This window comes from Asterias amurensis, chromosome 1 (assembly GCF_032118995.1).
Source record: "Asterias amurensis chromosome 1, ASM3211899v1".
Classification (NCBI taxonomy): domain Eukaryota; kingdom Metazoa; phylum Echinodermata; class Asteroidea; order Forcipulatida; family Asteriidae; genus Asterias; species Asterias amurensis.
The window spans coordinates 26,808,467-26,825,872 of record NC_092648.1 but is presented as its reverse complement, the minus strand read 5'-3'; the positions used below and the strand labels follow the sequence as shown (position 1 = coordinate 26,825,872).

At 40.1% G+C, this 17,406-nt stretch overlaps 1 protein-coding gene across 1 annotated transcript in view; it reads left to right on the top strand.

The window, feature by feature from the left end:
• Window positions 1–1,035: 1,035 nt before the first annotated feature.
• Window positions 1,036–17,406, top strand: part of LOC139934886 (WD repeat-containing protein 81-like) — a 35,777-nt gene continuing 19,406 nt past the window's right edge. Inside the window, exons 1-11 of the mRNA XM_071929309.1 lie at window positions 1,036–1,351; window positions 2,119–2,275; window positions 3,516–3,697; window positions 5,639–5,801; window positions 6,348–7,514; window positions 8,928–9,143; window positions 10,399–10,587; window positions 11,199–11,392; window positions 13,265–13,433; window positions 14,103–14,281; window positions 14,963–16,443. Coding sequence (XP_071785410.1) covers window positions 2,177–2,275; window positions 3,516–3,697; window positions 5,639–5,801; window positions 6,348–7,514; window positions 8,928–9,143; window positions 10,399–10,587; window positions 11,199–11,392; window positions 13,265–13,433; window positions 14,103–14,281; window positions 14,963–16,443 — 4,039 coding nt within the window. The 5' untranslated portion in view covers window positions 1,036–1,351; window positions 2,119–2,176. The remainder of the gene's footprint in view (window positions 1,352–2,118; window positions 2,276–3,515; window positions 3,698–5,638; window positions 5,802–6,347; window positions 7,515–8,927; window positions 9,144–10,398; window positions 10,588–11,198; window positions 11,393–13,264; window positions 13,434–14,102; window positions 14,282–14,962; window positions 16,444–17,406) is intronic.

Genomic DNA, 17,406 nt, shown 5'->3' with positions numbered 1-17,406 from the left:
CAAGTATCAATTAGAGCCCTGTACTGATGGTTTTTTTTTTATTATGGAGTGAATAAATATATATTGACCAAACGAAACTTGCAAAATAAAACTTCAAAAATATGAGCAACCCGCCACATGCAGGGCTCTGTTTTGGTCGTGCCATACTGGAATGAAAGAACCTCCCACCCGGTTGAGCCGATGCCTAGCCGTTAGTAAACGCACTGCACACTAGCCGCAAACTTCAGGAAGCACTAAATATACCCAATGCACCATTCTGGGAACGGGGACTTGACTGGACAGCTCTGCAACCGAGCGCGGGGCGTCGGGAGAGGCGAAGTTGAGAACGGGGTTGATTTCACTACAGGGCCACTCGGTACGGGACCACGAGTTAAGCGGTTTGGCTAACACTCTAGCGGTCAATCACTGGTTTGGTGGCGATGATACACCCACACGACCGATGTATGAGGTTGTCGAGGTAGTTTATAAACCAAACGGTTTGTGAAAATCTCAACCTACGGTTTTAAACTGTGCCCCAAATTGCTTTTTCTTTTGCTATATGAAGTCTGATGTAACTCATGTTGATTAATATAATAACTTTCTACATCCGTGCCATCAATTCTTTGAATTGGTTCGTATTTAATTAATTAAAGCGATTAAAGGGTTTTTAGTTTATCGGTTTTGGAGTGTGCAAAATAGCGTACTCGCGATGGTTGAATAACTAATTTCACATCTGGACTCGTTCATTTTAAATTAGGGGATAGGTACTTAAACTCAGAAATAAAAACACCATTATCGATGTACGTATGAAAAAGTGCCTTTGTGTTAACATTGTCTATGAGTTATTTAATTCTTCAACGTTAGGAAAATAGCGCAAGAATATCATTTGTTTTAGTTTTACGGAATGGGAGTAATTATAGCGACTCTTAGAAATAGCCATACAAAAAAGGTAAAGTGGTCCGGGTTGAAAGGTGAACAACGTAAACATAAATAACGTACTGCATGCAAACACGCACACACACACGTATTATTTGTATCTCAAGCGAGAGTAGATAGAGGGAGGCAAAGGTTGGTGTCAAAAAAAGCAACCTCAGGCAGACAGAGTATGGCTGGCCTTTTCACAAAGTTTCAGGATTATGTTTACACAAAAACTAGAACTAAAATAGAAATATGCATTCTAGGGATATAATCTGGTGTTCGTTTTGCTGAATGAATGTCGTTTCTGTCTTACTCTTACTCTTGTCTTGACTTACTTACTTAGTCTTTAATATGTCTACAAAAATACAGTACAGTAAACTAAGTTCTAGTTCTACAACAGCTGCAGTGCTACTGACCGTGCTAGTCTGGCAGGACTGAATGGGATGTATGTAGGGTAAGATATTAAGCATGGAGGTATTTCTACCTCCATGGTAAGTAAGCAGTAAATTTTAAGTCAGCTGTGTGAAGTGTTTACACTCGTTCTTTGTTTGTGTAGGCTTGTGAAAGTTTTTCGATGATTTGGTTTGCGTAATAATTTAATATGAATCAGAAATAATGTGGGAAAAATTTCTGCTTTGTTCCACCACTTTTTCATTCGATATGAAATAGTATAGTAAAGTATGTAATTTACCTCAATGAGATGTCCCTTTTTGTAAAAATGAGTGGAAAAGTGTTGGCGCCATACGGAAAGTTATCCATAATGTGATTTTCAATTTCCATCCCAACTTTAGCATTCGTTTCAACTGTCATTTCAACTGTTGGGCCTATTGAATTAAATTGATGGTCAGTCCAATTTTCTTCCTCCATCCATGATCAGTCCCAGCTTGACTCTTAACAGGTGAAATGGCAGTTGAAACGAATGCTTTGTTAGGACAGAGGAAAAGTTTCCGTATGGCGCCACCAGTTTTTTATTCGATATGAAATAATATAGCATCTAATTTACCTCAATGAGATATCCCTTTTTGTAAAAATGAGTGAAAAAGTGGTGGCGCCATACGGAAAGTTATCCGGGACGGAAATTGAAAATCACATTATGGATAACTTTCCGTATGGCGCCAACACTTTTTCACTCATTTTTACAAAAAGGGATATCTCATTGAGGTAAATTATAGGCTACGACAGTTAAATTAAACTTCTTTCTGATGTATGTTTTTTTGCTAGAGAGTTTAGTGCAGATAAAGATCTCAGCAGAGTGAATCCTTGAATAGTCACAGAAACAATGGCCGTTCCCGTCCCATCCACCTTGGAGACCATTTTGGGGGAGCTGAAGTTAGAGTCATCTCAAGTTCAAGAAGTTCCGGGTTCCATTGTTGCAGTGGTATGTAGCGATTAGTTGCAATAAATGCAATAGCTGTTCCCCTGCAATCTGCTGGTGGTCAGAGACTTGAGGGTTTTATGGAACCATTATGTTAACAAAGACGGGGAAAGGTCCATTAACAAAGCCACGTTGAGGTCTAGGGAGCAATTCCCCCTGAAGTTTTGAGCTTTTTGCGTTTGGGTGGTGAAAAATCAAGCCTATGTGTGCCTATTATACAGTGAAAAAGATAAACTTGTTATTCATGTTTCTGTAATGTCACAGACTCGAAAGAAAATTTTAATCGCACAAGTCTCTTGAGTGTGGATTCTGGATTGTGGTCCACGGGCCGACCATACGACTCCTGGTGGATTCCAGAGGGCTTGGCCTTGTGGGGGTCCAGGGGGACAAAGCCTTATGTGGGTCCAGGGGGGGGGGGTGCGAAACCACTGGAAGCTCTTAGCATTTGCTGTTTTGGGGGGTGAATAATCAATGCCTGGCATTAACAGTGTACAACTGCAATCATGTAAAATAAACCTAGTACATGCTAAAAATGCACCTAAGAGCGTAATAAACCTCAACATTTTCTAGGCTACCTTTGTGGGTATCATGTCCCGTGGCGTTTCGGCTGCCTCGCTCCGCACTTGCCTTGTGCCTTTGAAAATGTTCCTCTTTTTTTTTCAACGGGCAGTTGCATGCCTGTTAAAGGTAGAGTGGACACTATTGGTAGTTACTCAAAATAATTATTAGCATAAAACCTTTCTTGGTGACGAGTAGTGGGGAGAGGTTGATGGTATAAAACATTGTGAGAAACGGCTCCCTCTGAAGTGCCATAGTTTTCTAGAAAGAAGTAATTTTCCAGGAATTTGATTTCGAGACCTCAGATTTAGAACTTGAGCTCTCGAAATCAACCATCTAAACGCACACAACTTCGTGTGACGGGTGTTTTTTTCTTTCAATATTATCTCGCAAGTTCGATGACCGATTGAGCTCAAATTTTCACAGGTTTGTTATTGTATGCATATGTTGATATACACCAATGGTGAAGGCTAGTCTTTGACAATTACCAATACTGTCCACTGCCTTTAATACAGAGAAATATACAAATTTGTTATCCATAGTTCTGTTGCGGCACAAACTCAAAGATCATTTTAATCCCTGGATTGTGGTCCAGGGCCAAGTTACAAACTACCATATGCCTCTGAGATGAATTTAATGCAAAATTTACCCTTTACTTTATTAATTATTTGTTCTCCTATCTTAGGTTCACAATGACTGGCTGCATTACCTCTTTAAAAATGGAGTGGTCCCCACAGCAAAACAGCTGAATGTGCCACATGCCTGCTGGGAGAAACTACCTGGGAGACCGGCTCATGGGAGGGTGGAAAGCCCTTGGAAGAGAGTGGAAATAGAAATTATTTCCAAACCAACATCAGGGAAGATAATGTGAGTTCAGTTGATTTATCCCCCTATTTGAGTTTTCAATTAGGCCTTATCAGAACCGGCGGCTACAGCTACAGCTACAGCTATTGGTGTGTTCGATTAGCTTCCCTGGGTCTTAGCTTTCGGGTGAGACCCTGACAAGAGCTAAACGAGCGATCACTCAGCCGTTCTCGTAGTGACGTCACTCAGCCGTTCTCGTTGTGACATTATGCACCTAAGGCCAGCCCCCAAGTGACCCACTCCACAAGTAGGGCACAGGAGGCTGACCCGGGTGAGCCCCTGGAATAACGTCAAAGCTATTCAAACGCACCGGGGGCAGACCGGGGTTGACCCATGGAAGCTTAACGAACACACCCTATATGACTTCCGCATATATATACTTCCTCAGTTTGCAGAGACACAACAAAAGATTTGTCATTATTATTTTTAAATCTATCTGGTAAAGAAACTGAGGGACTCTCAAAATGGTCTGAAGCCCAGTTTCAGATGTTGTAGGAGAAGCCGAAGTAGGGAAATCCAACCCAATCAGTTACTCGGGTATCAGGGACTGAAGACCAAATCCACATGCAGTGTTGTAGGTACACTGGGCAGTGATGGGGGGGGGCCTGCCCAGGACTCACAGTTTTGCCAAGCACTTTGAGCAAAATACTATGTGCAAACCAGCACAGAATTCAAAATACTGTCCACTGTGTATTGATCTGAGACATAAAGTATCAAATGTCACCAAGAAAGAACACAGTCGAAAGGTCATTCAACTTATTGCATGGCCCCATAACGTAGCAGTTTGGAAACCTGGTCCCTCTTTAGCAATAATGGCCCCGTAATTGAACCTGAATTATTCTTTTCATCCACTCGCGCTTAGGGGACTTCTGGAAAAAATGATTAATTGCCCACCACTCAAATTGATCTAGTTTAACCCTCCCCCGAGACAGTGCAACTGTGTTTCACTGCCCTTATTTACATTTTTATGCATAACTTTACTAATAATAAATTTTTTTAAACAGGCTTCGGTGTAATCCAACTTCATACCTTTATGAAACAAACTGCCAAAGTTGAATGGCCATGCTATGCCATATCATGTGGTGATTGATTCCACATGTGGTGGTCAGGGCTGTCCCATTGCTTTGTGTACTTACAGAGCAAATGTTACTGCATTGGACCATGATTGGACTTTTTTGTGGTGTGTTTTGGAAGGAAACTATTTCAATGCTACTTTAGCAAAACCTTTAGAGTGTCCGTGGCTGTTCATAGCAGTTGTTTACTCCACCTAACCCCTACTGAATTGTACCTATTTGGTTTTGATTAGCTTGCATAAAACTATAATCTGAAGACAGACATGGTTTTTTTTTCGTTTTTTTTCTTTTTTCAAAGAAAATCAATGAAAGTGCAAAAGAGATTATTATCAAATATTTGTTTCCCTTTTTTGTCTTTCTTCCTACTTATACCTAGACCCTTTGAAAGGTGTTGGGCTTGAAAAATATTGGAAATAGCTTTATTTACCCAGGCTAATTAAGATTTTCCTGAGGACAGTAAACTACAGTGGGTCTCATGCTGGGAGATGGGGTCACAGAGGTGAAACTCAGAAGAGAAACCACTGAGCCTGCCTGGGTTGGCATTTTTGCATACAGTAAAATGAGTGCAAAATTTAGAACTCTTTAGGTTTTTTTTTTTTCAAATATGTTTTAAGTTGAGTTTCTTAGAAACAATGAGCACCATAGGTGTGTGATAAAGCACTATAAACCAAGTATATTTATTAGTTATCATTATTAGCAAATTTCAAAAATTGTAAACATTTACTTTGTGCAGTTTTTTGGGACAAAACAGCAGGATAAAACAACATGTACAATTGAATTTAATGATAAAATGGTTGTTGGTTAATTATACACTGGTAATCTTTGATTTGATAAAATAACTGGGTTTTTTTTTGCATACTTTTTTTAACAGAGTGCCTAAGATAAATCCTAAGTGGTTGATGAAAGGAGACCTGGGATTCATGGAATTCATGCAGTGCCTGGCTAAACAGAACTACCTCAACCAATGGGAGCGGATGTACCAAAAGCACGCTACTCTCCTAACGACCAATAGAAATGCTCAACAGATAAAACAGGTGAGTATGCTCCATAGATTTACTAATTGCATCAGGGATAAAGAATAATTTATACAAGTAAAAATCAAAGTTTTTTACTGATCCAGGAGAGTGTGGGTTCGAATCCTGATTGTAACACTTGTGTCCAAAAGCAAGACACTTAACCATTATTGCTGCGTCCTTTGGATGGGACGTAAAGCCAAAGGTCCTGTTGTGTTGTGTAATGTCCGTAAAATAACCAAGTGCACTATTAGTTAAAGAGAAGGGTTCACCCCGGTGTTCCTGGTTTGATTGGCTGCATACTGCACCACACAGCACTTTGTAAACCAATACATGGTGCTATGATAAGGAAAAAAAGTTGTATACTTCAAAACTGTAGCTCCACAATACCTTGCAGAAAAAAAATACTGTATGTTGAACCGCCTTGAGCGTCACTGAGTAATGAATTCGAGTTCTAAATGAGAAGCCACAATTATCGTGATTATTATTTCTTTTTCTACAGGTTACTGTTCATGTAATAGCTTTTACCCTAACTCCTGTTCGATATTTGAATATTATTTTGTTCAGGATTCAAGCATGGAACTGGAGGAATCGTTAAAGGCACTTTTCAACTGCCCTATCTTCAAAACTTGCCAAAGGGACAGACCTCAAGAATTGGACAAAACAACAACCAGTGGGTTGCAGACAACCCAAGTCAATTATCAGCAGCATCAGGAGCATCCGAATATGGTCCCCGTTGTGTGCATTATCAGCAGTGCTAAATCTCTTTTTATTATCAGAAATTGTGTCGAGCACACTCTTCAAGACTGTATAACCTTCAGTCCAGCAATGCTTGGGAACTCTTACGCTAAGCCTTTGTTCGTCATCTACCAAATCTTGAAAGCATTTGACTTTTGTCATCGGCAAGGTGTACCATGCGGCGAGATTACTCTCAGAGACTTCTCAATGGACAAAAATCTCTGGGTGCAGTTTCGAGGTCCCAAATGGAACGACTTAATTCAGAGAAACTGTTGCGAGGAAAGCAAGATCACGAATGACATTTCCAGCTCTGAAGGTGGATCCACTGAAAGACTGAGTGCAATGGAAACACCTGCAAATGCAAATGATCCTATCCAGACCCTACCTGAGCTGGTCCTCAGCTGGGTCAAAGGTGAACTCTCCAACTTTGACTATCTCATGACTTTGAACTCCCTCGCAGGTCGTCATGCTAGTAACCCAAACCACTACCCAGTACTTCCGTGGGTCATGGACTTCACCCGCCCAGACGGTGGCTACCGTGACCTCTCCAAGTCCAAGTACAGGCTCACCAAAGGTGACCACCAGTTGGATTTCATGTATGAGTCCTCGTTGAACCAGTCCTCCTCCCCGACAGACACCGCCCTTCAGAATCCTCATCACATCTCAGATGTCCTCTCGGAGATAACGTACTACGTCTACACAGCAAGGCGGACGCCCAAGTCAGTACTGTGCGCCCATGTGCGATCCACGTGGGTTCCGAACGAGTACCCGTCAAGCATCCAGAGACTCCAAGAGTGGACGCCCGATGAGTGTATCCCAGAGTTCTTCACCGATCCTAAGATCTTTCAGTCTATTCATGAAGACCTACTGGATCTTGAAGTACCAACGTGGTCCTCTGGACCTGAGGACTTTATTGCCAAACACAGGGCCATATTGGAAAGTGATTATGTGTCTGATAGACTTCACCGATGGATTGATTTGACATTCGGGTTCAAGGTAAGACAAGGTGCACAGATTATGTGAAACACATTGTGTGAAGGGGCGCAATTTCAAGATGCTACTAAGAAAACAAATTTGCTTTTCAAAGTTGCTTGTTAAATACTTAAGCTCTTGTGTCTCCGGTCATGACACGTGTATCCTTAAGCAAGACTCTTTACCGTAACTGCTTTGCTCTTTGGATGGAACATTAACTTATTAAGCCATAGATTCTGTGTACTAGGATTGGGAGTACAAGTAAAATAACCCAGAAAACTTATTTTGGAAGAGTAGGGGTTAACTCTGGTGTTTCTGGTTCTTGCTGCAGGCACCATTGTTTACAGGTTCCGTGCAAGCTACAGTAATTAAAGACACTGGAAACTATTGGTACATGTAATTGTCAAAGACCAGTCTTCTCACTTGGTGTATCTCAACATATGCACAAAATAACAAAACCTGTGAAAACCTGTGAAAGAAAAAACATCCTTGTCACACGAGGTTGTGTACTTTCAGATGCTTGATTTTGAGACCTCAAATTCTGAATCTGTAGAGGTCTTGAAATCAAATTCGTGGAAAACTACTTTACTTCAGAGGGAGCTGTTTCTCACAATGTTTTATACTATCAACAACTTCCCATTACTCGTTACGGAGTAAGGTTTAATGCTAATAATTTTTGATTTATTACCAATAGTGTCCTCTGCCTTTAAGTTCATTTGTGTCGAGGCATCTTTGGTTTATTACCAAAAAAGCATAATAATAGTGCTTGAAGGGCCATTCTTGGAATATGAAACTTTTTTGAAAAAAATGAAATTGATGATATTAACTTTTTTTCATTTGTTTTTAATAAAGCATTACCTGAAGTTACTTGAGCCACATTTTCTTGTTTTTAAACAAGCGGCCCTCCATTATTTCCATAAATTAACATAAAGTTGCTTTTAATTTTGAAAGTGGTCTCCTCCATTATTATTATTGGTTTATTAAAAATCAAACGTAGCAGCCAAAAGGCTGAAAAGTGTTTAGGTTTACAATATAAAAATACATTCATACATCAAAAACCAGCAAAAATACAATAAGAGATTATAAAAATAGATTAGAATTGAATATACAATTTAAAAACTGTAAGAAGATATACAATACAAATATTTACATCATGAAAACAAGTTATCTACAGGCCAGTAAAATTATTGGTGATTGAGCAGCTCAACTAGGGAAGGGATGCAACTGTTTTTGAAACGGTTGGTCCTACATTTAATTGTACAAAGTTTATTGGAATTTCTCAGGTTGTTGTTTCTAGGTGGGGGAAGCCATTGTTTATATCTGTCAGAGGTGAGGAGGGATTTACCCAAATTAACGAAGAGCTCCAAGTTACCTGACAGAATTGCAAACACAGGACCTCAATACAATGTAATTCAAGATGTAAATGACTTTTTTCAGTTGTCTGGTGGAGCTGCTATCCGGGCCAAGAACGTCTGTCTTCACTTGGTGGATCAGCACACACACCCGACGAGTCACGGTGCTGTACAGCTCTTCAACGTCCCCCACCCCCGCAGACTCATTCCATCACCCTATCTGTCACCATCCCCACCCACAATCATCCGCAAGCAACCAAGAGTAGATGGAAGTGTAACCGGCAGAACTGCTGACATCGAGGTATTTTGGAATTAATTGTTTTACACTTTTTTCCTCAGCATCTTGGTCACAGATTTGGCTGGCGTAACTTTCATACATACTCAAAACTTGCACGAGGAGTTAGGCCTTCTCAGTGCTGATGACATGAGAAATTCAATGCAGAACAGGCTAAACAGAATTTGTTCTCAATTATTACAGGTTTTTTGTTATGAATGTGAATACAAATTTAACAGACACTTTGATTTTTTTTATGGCTGTAAGGCTTTGATATCTATTTTGCTTATATTTTTTACTGGTGTACTTTTCTCAAACTTTACTACATGTATGTAATTTTCTTATGCCATCTTTTTATGCGCCCTTGAACAGGCTGGTCCGGGAGAGAGCACAATATAAAATCAATAAATTACTATTTTAATATTATTCTTGATAAGTTTTATTGAGAATTACTGAGACTTTGTCTCAATAAAATTATCAAGGAGCCGGCTTTGTCATTTGCATCAGGGGATAAAGAATATAGTTTGTTTTTATCCTTACACTGATGTTTTTTAAGCGCTGTATTCGTAGTTCTTTCCCAGGCTCTGTGAAAACAAATCCACGGGCAAATCACTCGAGAGGGATTCGAACTCACAACCTTATCTAGAGCAGATGTTTTACCACTAAACCACCAAGCTAGCCAGATGGCAAGATGCAGTTCAAATCGTATGCGGTAGCAGCAGGTACCGCAATGATTTCGTAGATGTTAGTTTTGCATAAGGGATAAAGAATATTAGTTTTTATCCTTACACCGATGTGTTTTAAACAATGTAATGTATTTCCCAAGTTCTGTGAAACCAAATCCACGGGCAAGTCACTCAGGTGGGATTTAAACTCATGACCTTTGCATTGCTGGAGCAGATTTCTTAATACCAGTAGTTTGTTACCTCTTCACCGCACTTTGATTCCCTTTGCAATATTGACCCCTTGCACGCGTGTCACACGCGGCGACTGATGCCACGCTTCCCATGTTGGTGGGCAAGTTAGGTTTACGTGTATTAACACTGCGTCGCCTAAAACGCGCACTTCACTGCATAGCGCACAGCATACTCAATGCATAGAGTTATATATGAAAACGCACAGTGAAATTGCCCACCAGTATGGCGCATTCAAGATTTTTCTAATGATGTTGTCAGGTGAAATTTGTCAATAGTAAAATCTAATATTTAATGCATTTGATTACAGAATAAGCTGCCAATTTCTAAAATCACTCGTATTTTGCTGTTTTTGTTACCCTGGTCAGATTGTACAACCTGAGGTCATCACAGTTAGCAATGAGCAAACAATGAGGGCATCAGAGTTCACTACTGGTGTTGTTGCTGCGAAAGAAGCCACTCCAGAAATCATTGTGACGTCGGGGCAGTCAGATGGGACTGGAGGATCCTCAACAGCCACAGATGGAAGTACATGTAGTAGTAGCTCCGGCATGGAGGTAAAAATAACTTTTGAAATGTTTTTTTAATAAGGGAATCAATGTGTGGTGAAGAGGTTTTCAACTAGTGGTTTAATCCCAACAAGGCCTGGTTCTTGATAATTTTACCGAGACAAAGTCGAGGTAAATTATCAAGAACCAGGCCTCGGCGGGTTTAAACCACTAATTGAAAACCGATTCAACACACTTTGATTTCCATTCATAAATACCTTCGGTCAAAAACATCAACACTTTTTGTCAAAAAGTAAAATAAATGCAAATATTATAATTGTTCAATGATTTCTTTCAACACAACTCCAGTTATGAAATGGTAAGACCCTCGGCCCGATCGGGTAAACAACTCCTTATAAGGGAATGCTGTGCGCGTATCGCGTGATGTAGCACAACTGTCCCGGCAGTTGCTCTCGACCAATAGGAATGAAGAAACTGTCTTATAAGAACAGGTGCAAGCTCGCGTGTCACGCCCATGTTTCAACACTTTTTACTGGTTATAAACAAAGGTTTATAACGCATGCATGTCTGAGCACGCCCACTACTGTGAAAAAGGACTGTCGAAAATTCTCCCGTTGTAGCAGGTTGTTGTGAGATCTGTTTTTCCCAATCTACCACAGATAGTTTCCGAAACCAATCTAGAAGTATCCATTGACACCATCGACACTATTAACAGCATCGTCAGTAGTGGTAGTAATGGTAGTAAAGCTATAGACATGCCATCCCAACCACCATCAGTACAGCCTCTCATGGCACAGACGGCCGACGAATCGTCTCTTCTTAAGAACCCCATCAAGAAACTGCCATTTTTTAGGTGAGATTATAAAGATATATGTGAAAAGATTGAAAATTTATGATATCGTAATACGTAAAAATGTGGGTGATGAACGAAGACACTAGGAAAAAATGTAGCAGAAACGCATCTTCGGTTTGGCTATATCAGAAATTTTATTGAAGATTACTCCTTGGTTAAAGACACTAGACACTATTGGTAATTATCAAAGACTAGTCTTCACAGTTGGTGTATCTCAACATATACACAAAATAACAAACCTTTAAAAATTTGAGCTCAATCGGTCATCGAAGTTGCGAGCTATTAATTAAAGAAAAAAACACCCTTGTTGCACCATAGTCACAAGTTGTGTGCTTTCAGATGCTTGATTTTCAAGACCTCAAATTCTAAATCTGAGATCTCGTAATCAAGTTTGTGGAAAATTACTTTTCTTTCTCGAAAACTATGTCACTTCAGAGGGAGCCGTTACTCACAATGTTTTATACTATCAACCTCTCCCCATTACTCGTAATCAAGAAGGGTTTTCTGATAATGATTATTTTGAGTTATTACCAATAGTGTCCACGGCCTTCAATAAAAGAAGGAGTTAAAAATAGAAGTAAAGAATAAAAACTGGAGCGGACCACAGTGTACAAAAAATAGAACAGCAGAGAATAATCCAAGCATGAAACTAAGGACATTATATAAGGGATATTATTGGTCACTGACTGGTGGTGGTCAAGTGCGTGGTCCATGGGGGGTAGTAGGTGTGCGTACCATTGGGGTGATTTATGAGCCTGGGTTCATGGACAAGGATGTGGGACAGGAGCTTGATAATTGGAGAATAATTGGGTTGTATCGGGGTTAGGTTGGAAGGAGGCTCAGTTTGTTTATTGCAAGAATGTGATTTCTCTGTTTTCAATCAGATTTTTTTTTCAAGATCAATTTCTAAAAGAAGTGGAGATATGTTAAGGAGAATAAACGAGAAACTGTAGATTCGTGAATAGAATGTACGAGCGGAAGGTGAGTCCATTGTACTCACGAATCTACACTGTAGAGTCTATTCTCTATTTCTTTATAAGGGAATAAAAGGGTAGCTACGACTTCTTAGACGGCCGTTTAAAACCTGCAGGGTCGTTGCCGCGAGGGCCTTTAGTGCTTTCAACATTATCGTGCTTGCAACATTATCGAGTACAACTTCAGTTTGCTCAGCTAACAATAAATTGTGTCACTAAAGTGATTTTTCTAAGCTGGAAATGTTATTGTAAATTGAAACATAACATATTGTCAGCTGTGTTTTGTTGCACCTCATGCTATCTTTCAGTTTGGCAAGACAGTAATTTCCATGTTGAACTTATTACTTAAAATGAATCTACACCCAACTGTAGATTATGTTACGTATCTACACTTAAGTGTAGATTTGTAACGAAAGTGTAGATTCATAAAAATAATCTACACTGTCAACAATAGAGTGACGTCACAGAAATAGTTTAAAACCCTATAATAACGCCCTACAGTAGATTGCAGAGTAGGGCTTTTGAAACCAAAGATAAATGTTAATATTCGGGCTTCATGCTTGCAAGTTTTCGAACTCGCATGCTTTCATGCTTTGCGATCAGATCTCATTTTCTTTCTCAACAGCCTGTCACATCCCTGTTATTGGAACTATACTTAATAACATAAGTACTGGTAATGGAGCTGGTATTGGTGCTTACAATATGTACACACGGTCTATACCATTGTTTAACCCTACCATTGTTCTGATCCAGTTAAATTGGTTAAACCAGCCAGTCACTTTTGAGGGTCCATTGGTTTCGTTGCCAAAAATATAACTACCAAAAAAATGAAATAGTAGGCACCAAACTATCCCGCAAAGAAAACTAAATTAGGTTTGTTCATGTCCACCGATCATAGATCCAAGGCAGATACCCTGATCGAGACTAAACCATTGATCCAGAGACCTGAGCAGATGAGAATCAGTCTACCAGATGACTACGAGCCTCTAGCCGCTCTCAACCAACTAGAGTCTCTCTATTCGTTCTCTTCAAAGGCTCTGCAAGGCTTACCAGCCAATAGAGGAGAGGTAAGACAAGGGCCTAATTTCATGGAGCTCCTTAAAGCACAACAACTAGCTAAGCATAACAAAGTAACACTTACCAGCATTAGGTTACCAGCCAAAATACCATGTCACATGTACAGTTTGTAATTGGTATCCTGCTCATTTCTGCTTAGCAGACAAGTGTAAAGCAATATTTGCTGCTTGAGCAGCTTTATGAAAATGGGCAAAAGGCCTTATTTGATAGAGCTGCTTAAGCAGAAAATATTGCTTAATAATTTTCTGCTTAGCAGAAACGAGCAGGATACCAGCCTCAAATTGTACATGTGACATGTTTTTTTGGCTGGTAACCCTGTTCTGGTAAACATAATTTTGTTGTTCTTAGCTACTTTTTGTGCTTAAACAAACAGACAGATAGATTAAACCGAGAGAAAGAATGAATATCAATAAGCAAAAAGACATGTTGAACATGTTATAAGATATTAAGGTTAGTTTCGGAAAATTTTAATGCATGTAAAATTTGCATCGGTGAGGAAGAATATTGTTTGTGTTTTACCCATGCACCGATGTGTGTTAAATAATACTCGGTACCTTCCCCGAGTACTGTGAAAAGAAAACAACATAAAGTTGGGGGGTTTTTTTCTTTAAAAAAGATATAGATAAATATTATTTTGCTTTCTTACTTCACCTTTTTAGCGAACCCCGGCAGATTGTTCGATTCATCTCCTTGGGCAGGACATGCACGTGATGGGTTGCCTCATCGTTGAGATGTTCCTCGCTCCTAAGCTAAGGATGTTACATCAAAACGTACCACTCTTGGAGAGATGGAAGATACTCAGGAGAGTTTTTGATACGGATTGGCTGGATCTTCCAAGGTACAAGATCAATCTTTGAGATGAAACGAAACCAATGTCTTATTGGAGGAGCAATTTGGCAAACCTGATCAGTTTAAGCTTTGGTCATTGGTTAAGCAATCTTCGATTCAATTACAGTGATTCCAACCAACCCATAAAAGATTGTTGGCTCGTTTAGTCTTTTCGAGATGGTGTTGTCATTAGCCTTTCGAGAAAGACTATGTTGGGGTGGAAACGTCAGGCCATAAATTATTTTTCACATTTTTACCATAGGTCCTTTTTGGTTGGCAAAAGCTGTTTCTATTTCTGAAGAAAAAAAAACCTGCTGAAGAGTATGTGACAAAAAGGGTTTATACTGGTTTTTCTGAAAGAAAATGCACTTTAACAATCAAATTTTGTAAAGATGATTGTTGTAAGCTGTTGAATTGCCAAGCCATTGGATCTTGGAACCTTAGAAAAACCTTTTCTCAGTTTAGATGATTGAGTACAATAGTGGGCTTGTTATATTTGGAATATCTAGTCGGCAATGAAAATGTCAAAGTGAATGTTTCAAATCTTATGAGACAAAGTTTGTTCTGATTTAGGTACAAAACTATAAACGAAAGGATATTTGTCCTTTAAAAAGACATCCCAAAAGAGTCAAAGCTGTCTGGTAACATTTCCTTTCTTTGTTTTCTCTCGATTTGAAAATGATTTTTGCAGGCCAGTACGCCAGGTCACCCGATTACTGCTGGAGATGGACACTAAACCAAACCTTGGGGACATAACGGATCATCTCTATCGACAACCAGCCATGGGTCTACCGCATCCTACAGCGAATATGCTTCTCCAACCCGCAGCTGAAGTTATCTACTTTCCTGGTTACATGCCCAATGTATATAAATTACTAAGCGATCTCCAAACTGCCAGTTCGGGCAGCGCTGGTAAGATGGACCTGAAGAAACAGAGTGTCGCAAAAATACACCACGTCTCCCGCCATCTACCCAAGATCGTTCGTCAGTTGACTGCGGAAGGTCGGGAGCTGCTGTTTCCCTACCTGCTGGAGCTGTTCGAGTCTGTAGACACCGCCCTCTATGCGTGTCTCCTGTTGCTTACAAAGGTCGCTCAGTTTATCGGACCACAGCAGGCCACGCGAAAGCTCTTGCCTTGTTTGTCGCAAGTCTATGACTCCGAGTTCACTTCACCAAACTTCATGCTGCTTTTTCATCAGTCCTTCCTGGCGAAGCTCATTGTGTGGTTTGGGCTCAGGCCATTCCTCTCCAATATCATTGCCTTTGTAGTAGATGCTGTCACTGGCCTAAAAGAGTGTCCAGAATTCAGGCCTGCAGTTGACGACCCGATATCCATCATTGCAGACGACAAAAAAGTAAGACCCACATCCATGGACGTTGGACCACTGGATCTAATAAACCTTGATGGTGAAGTTGATCTTCAAGTCACTAATGATGTTGACATTGCTCTTGATCAAGGGGACGGAGAATCAGAGAGCTTAAGTAGCGACGAAGACATCCCATCATCATCAAGCAGGAAAGACTCTGAGAGCACAGATACAAGTAGTCTTGGCCCAACAGCTCAAACGGAAAATCAAGAAGACACTCACCCTGATGATAGTAAGTCGGAAAAACCATCTGAGGAAAGTGGTATCAGCCAAGTATCGAATGAAGTTTCAGATGGACAAAGAACATCTGAATTGTCATCAGAAGAGACCAAAAAATCTAGAATGCCAACAGATGCCTTATTATCGAACAACTCTGATGGATCTCACGAAGAGATGGTCCCTAAGTCTGATGGTGCCATTCCTGCGGATATTCCTACAGACAACTCAGACAGTACTCTCGATCTGGACGCCATTGTGACCGACGCAGTGAAAAAAACAGCTGAACCCGACCCGTCAGTTGCAGAAACGGACCTTTCCATAGAGGAGCCATCAGAGGACCCGATACAGGAGTATCTCATGTCGAGTCTCACCAAGGGTCGTCTGACTTCCCTGGGGAATCTGCCTCCTGGATCCCGCCTGATGGACGTGGCTGTGGACAGCGTGACGTGGCTGAGTCGTCGCCTTGGACCTGCTCTGACTGTCACTCACCTTACCAAGAGGCTTCTGAAGGCGCTCAAGACCTGCTTCATGGGAGGACATCTTCTCTCCTACTTTGATCTGGATAGCGACAGTGACAGTAGTGATGGTAGGTTTCACTTTTAAACACTGAAAACAAAATTTGTTTAAATTTGACGGAAAATTACTTTGATTGGACTGAGGGTTGAACAAAGAAACATTTTGTAGAGCTGGATTTAAATCAACGACCTCCTGATTAACGTGCCCGTGCTCTAAATCAGTTTCCCTTGTGGTTTAATATTTGAATTAGTTTTATTTTTACAATGATATCTTTCTGGTTCAGGAATATCAAATTTAACATCTCTAATATCAACTTGAAGGAAATCACTCAAGTTAGTTTGAACTATTTATGTTTCAAATTTTTCTTGAATTATTACTTGATCACAAAAATGAATTGCTGTGATGTTGAATTTTAAGGCATTGTGTTTCACTGTTGAGGCTACATGAATATACCTCACTGGTCTGGGCCCAAAATCCGCACGACCTCAGACCTTTATTTAAAAGACCAGAATCAAAATGAGAAGAGACTAGAATCAAAATGAGGACACAATTTTGTAATCTAGGCAGTTTTATTTGAACAAACTCTAAGGGTAAGATTTGATACTCAGCAGGGTTGCAGATTATTTGTGAGACTCAAACTCAACAGTTGAACATCATTTTTTTGAGACAAAGATATTGAGTTGGAAGTCCATCGTACTTGCTCCGTCTTAAGTTTACTGGCCCGACACTGAAATCACTGGCACTTCTGGTAGATTCATAATAAAGGCAGTGGACACTATTGCTAATTGCTCAAAACAACTATCAGCATAAAAGCTCGCTTGGTAATGAGTTATGGGGAGAGGTTGATAGTATAAAACATTGTGAGAAACGGCTCCCTCTGAAGTGACGTAGTTTTCGAGAAGGCAGTAATTTCCTACAAATTTGATTTCTAGCCCTCAAGTTAGAGGTCTCGAAATCAAGCATCTGAAAGCACACAAGACAAGGGTGTTTTTTTCTTTCATAGTTATCTCACAACTCCGACGACCAATCGAGC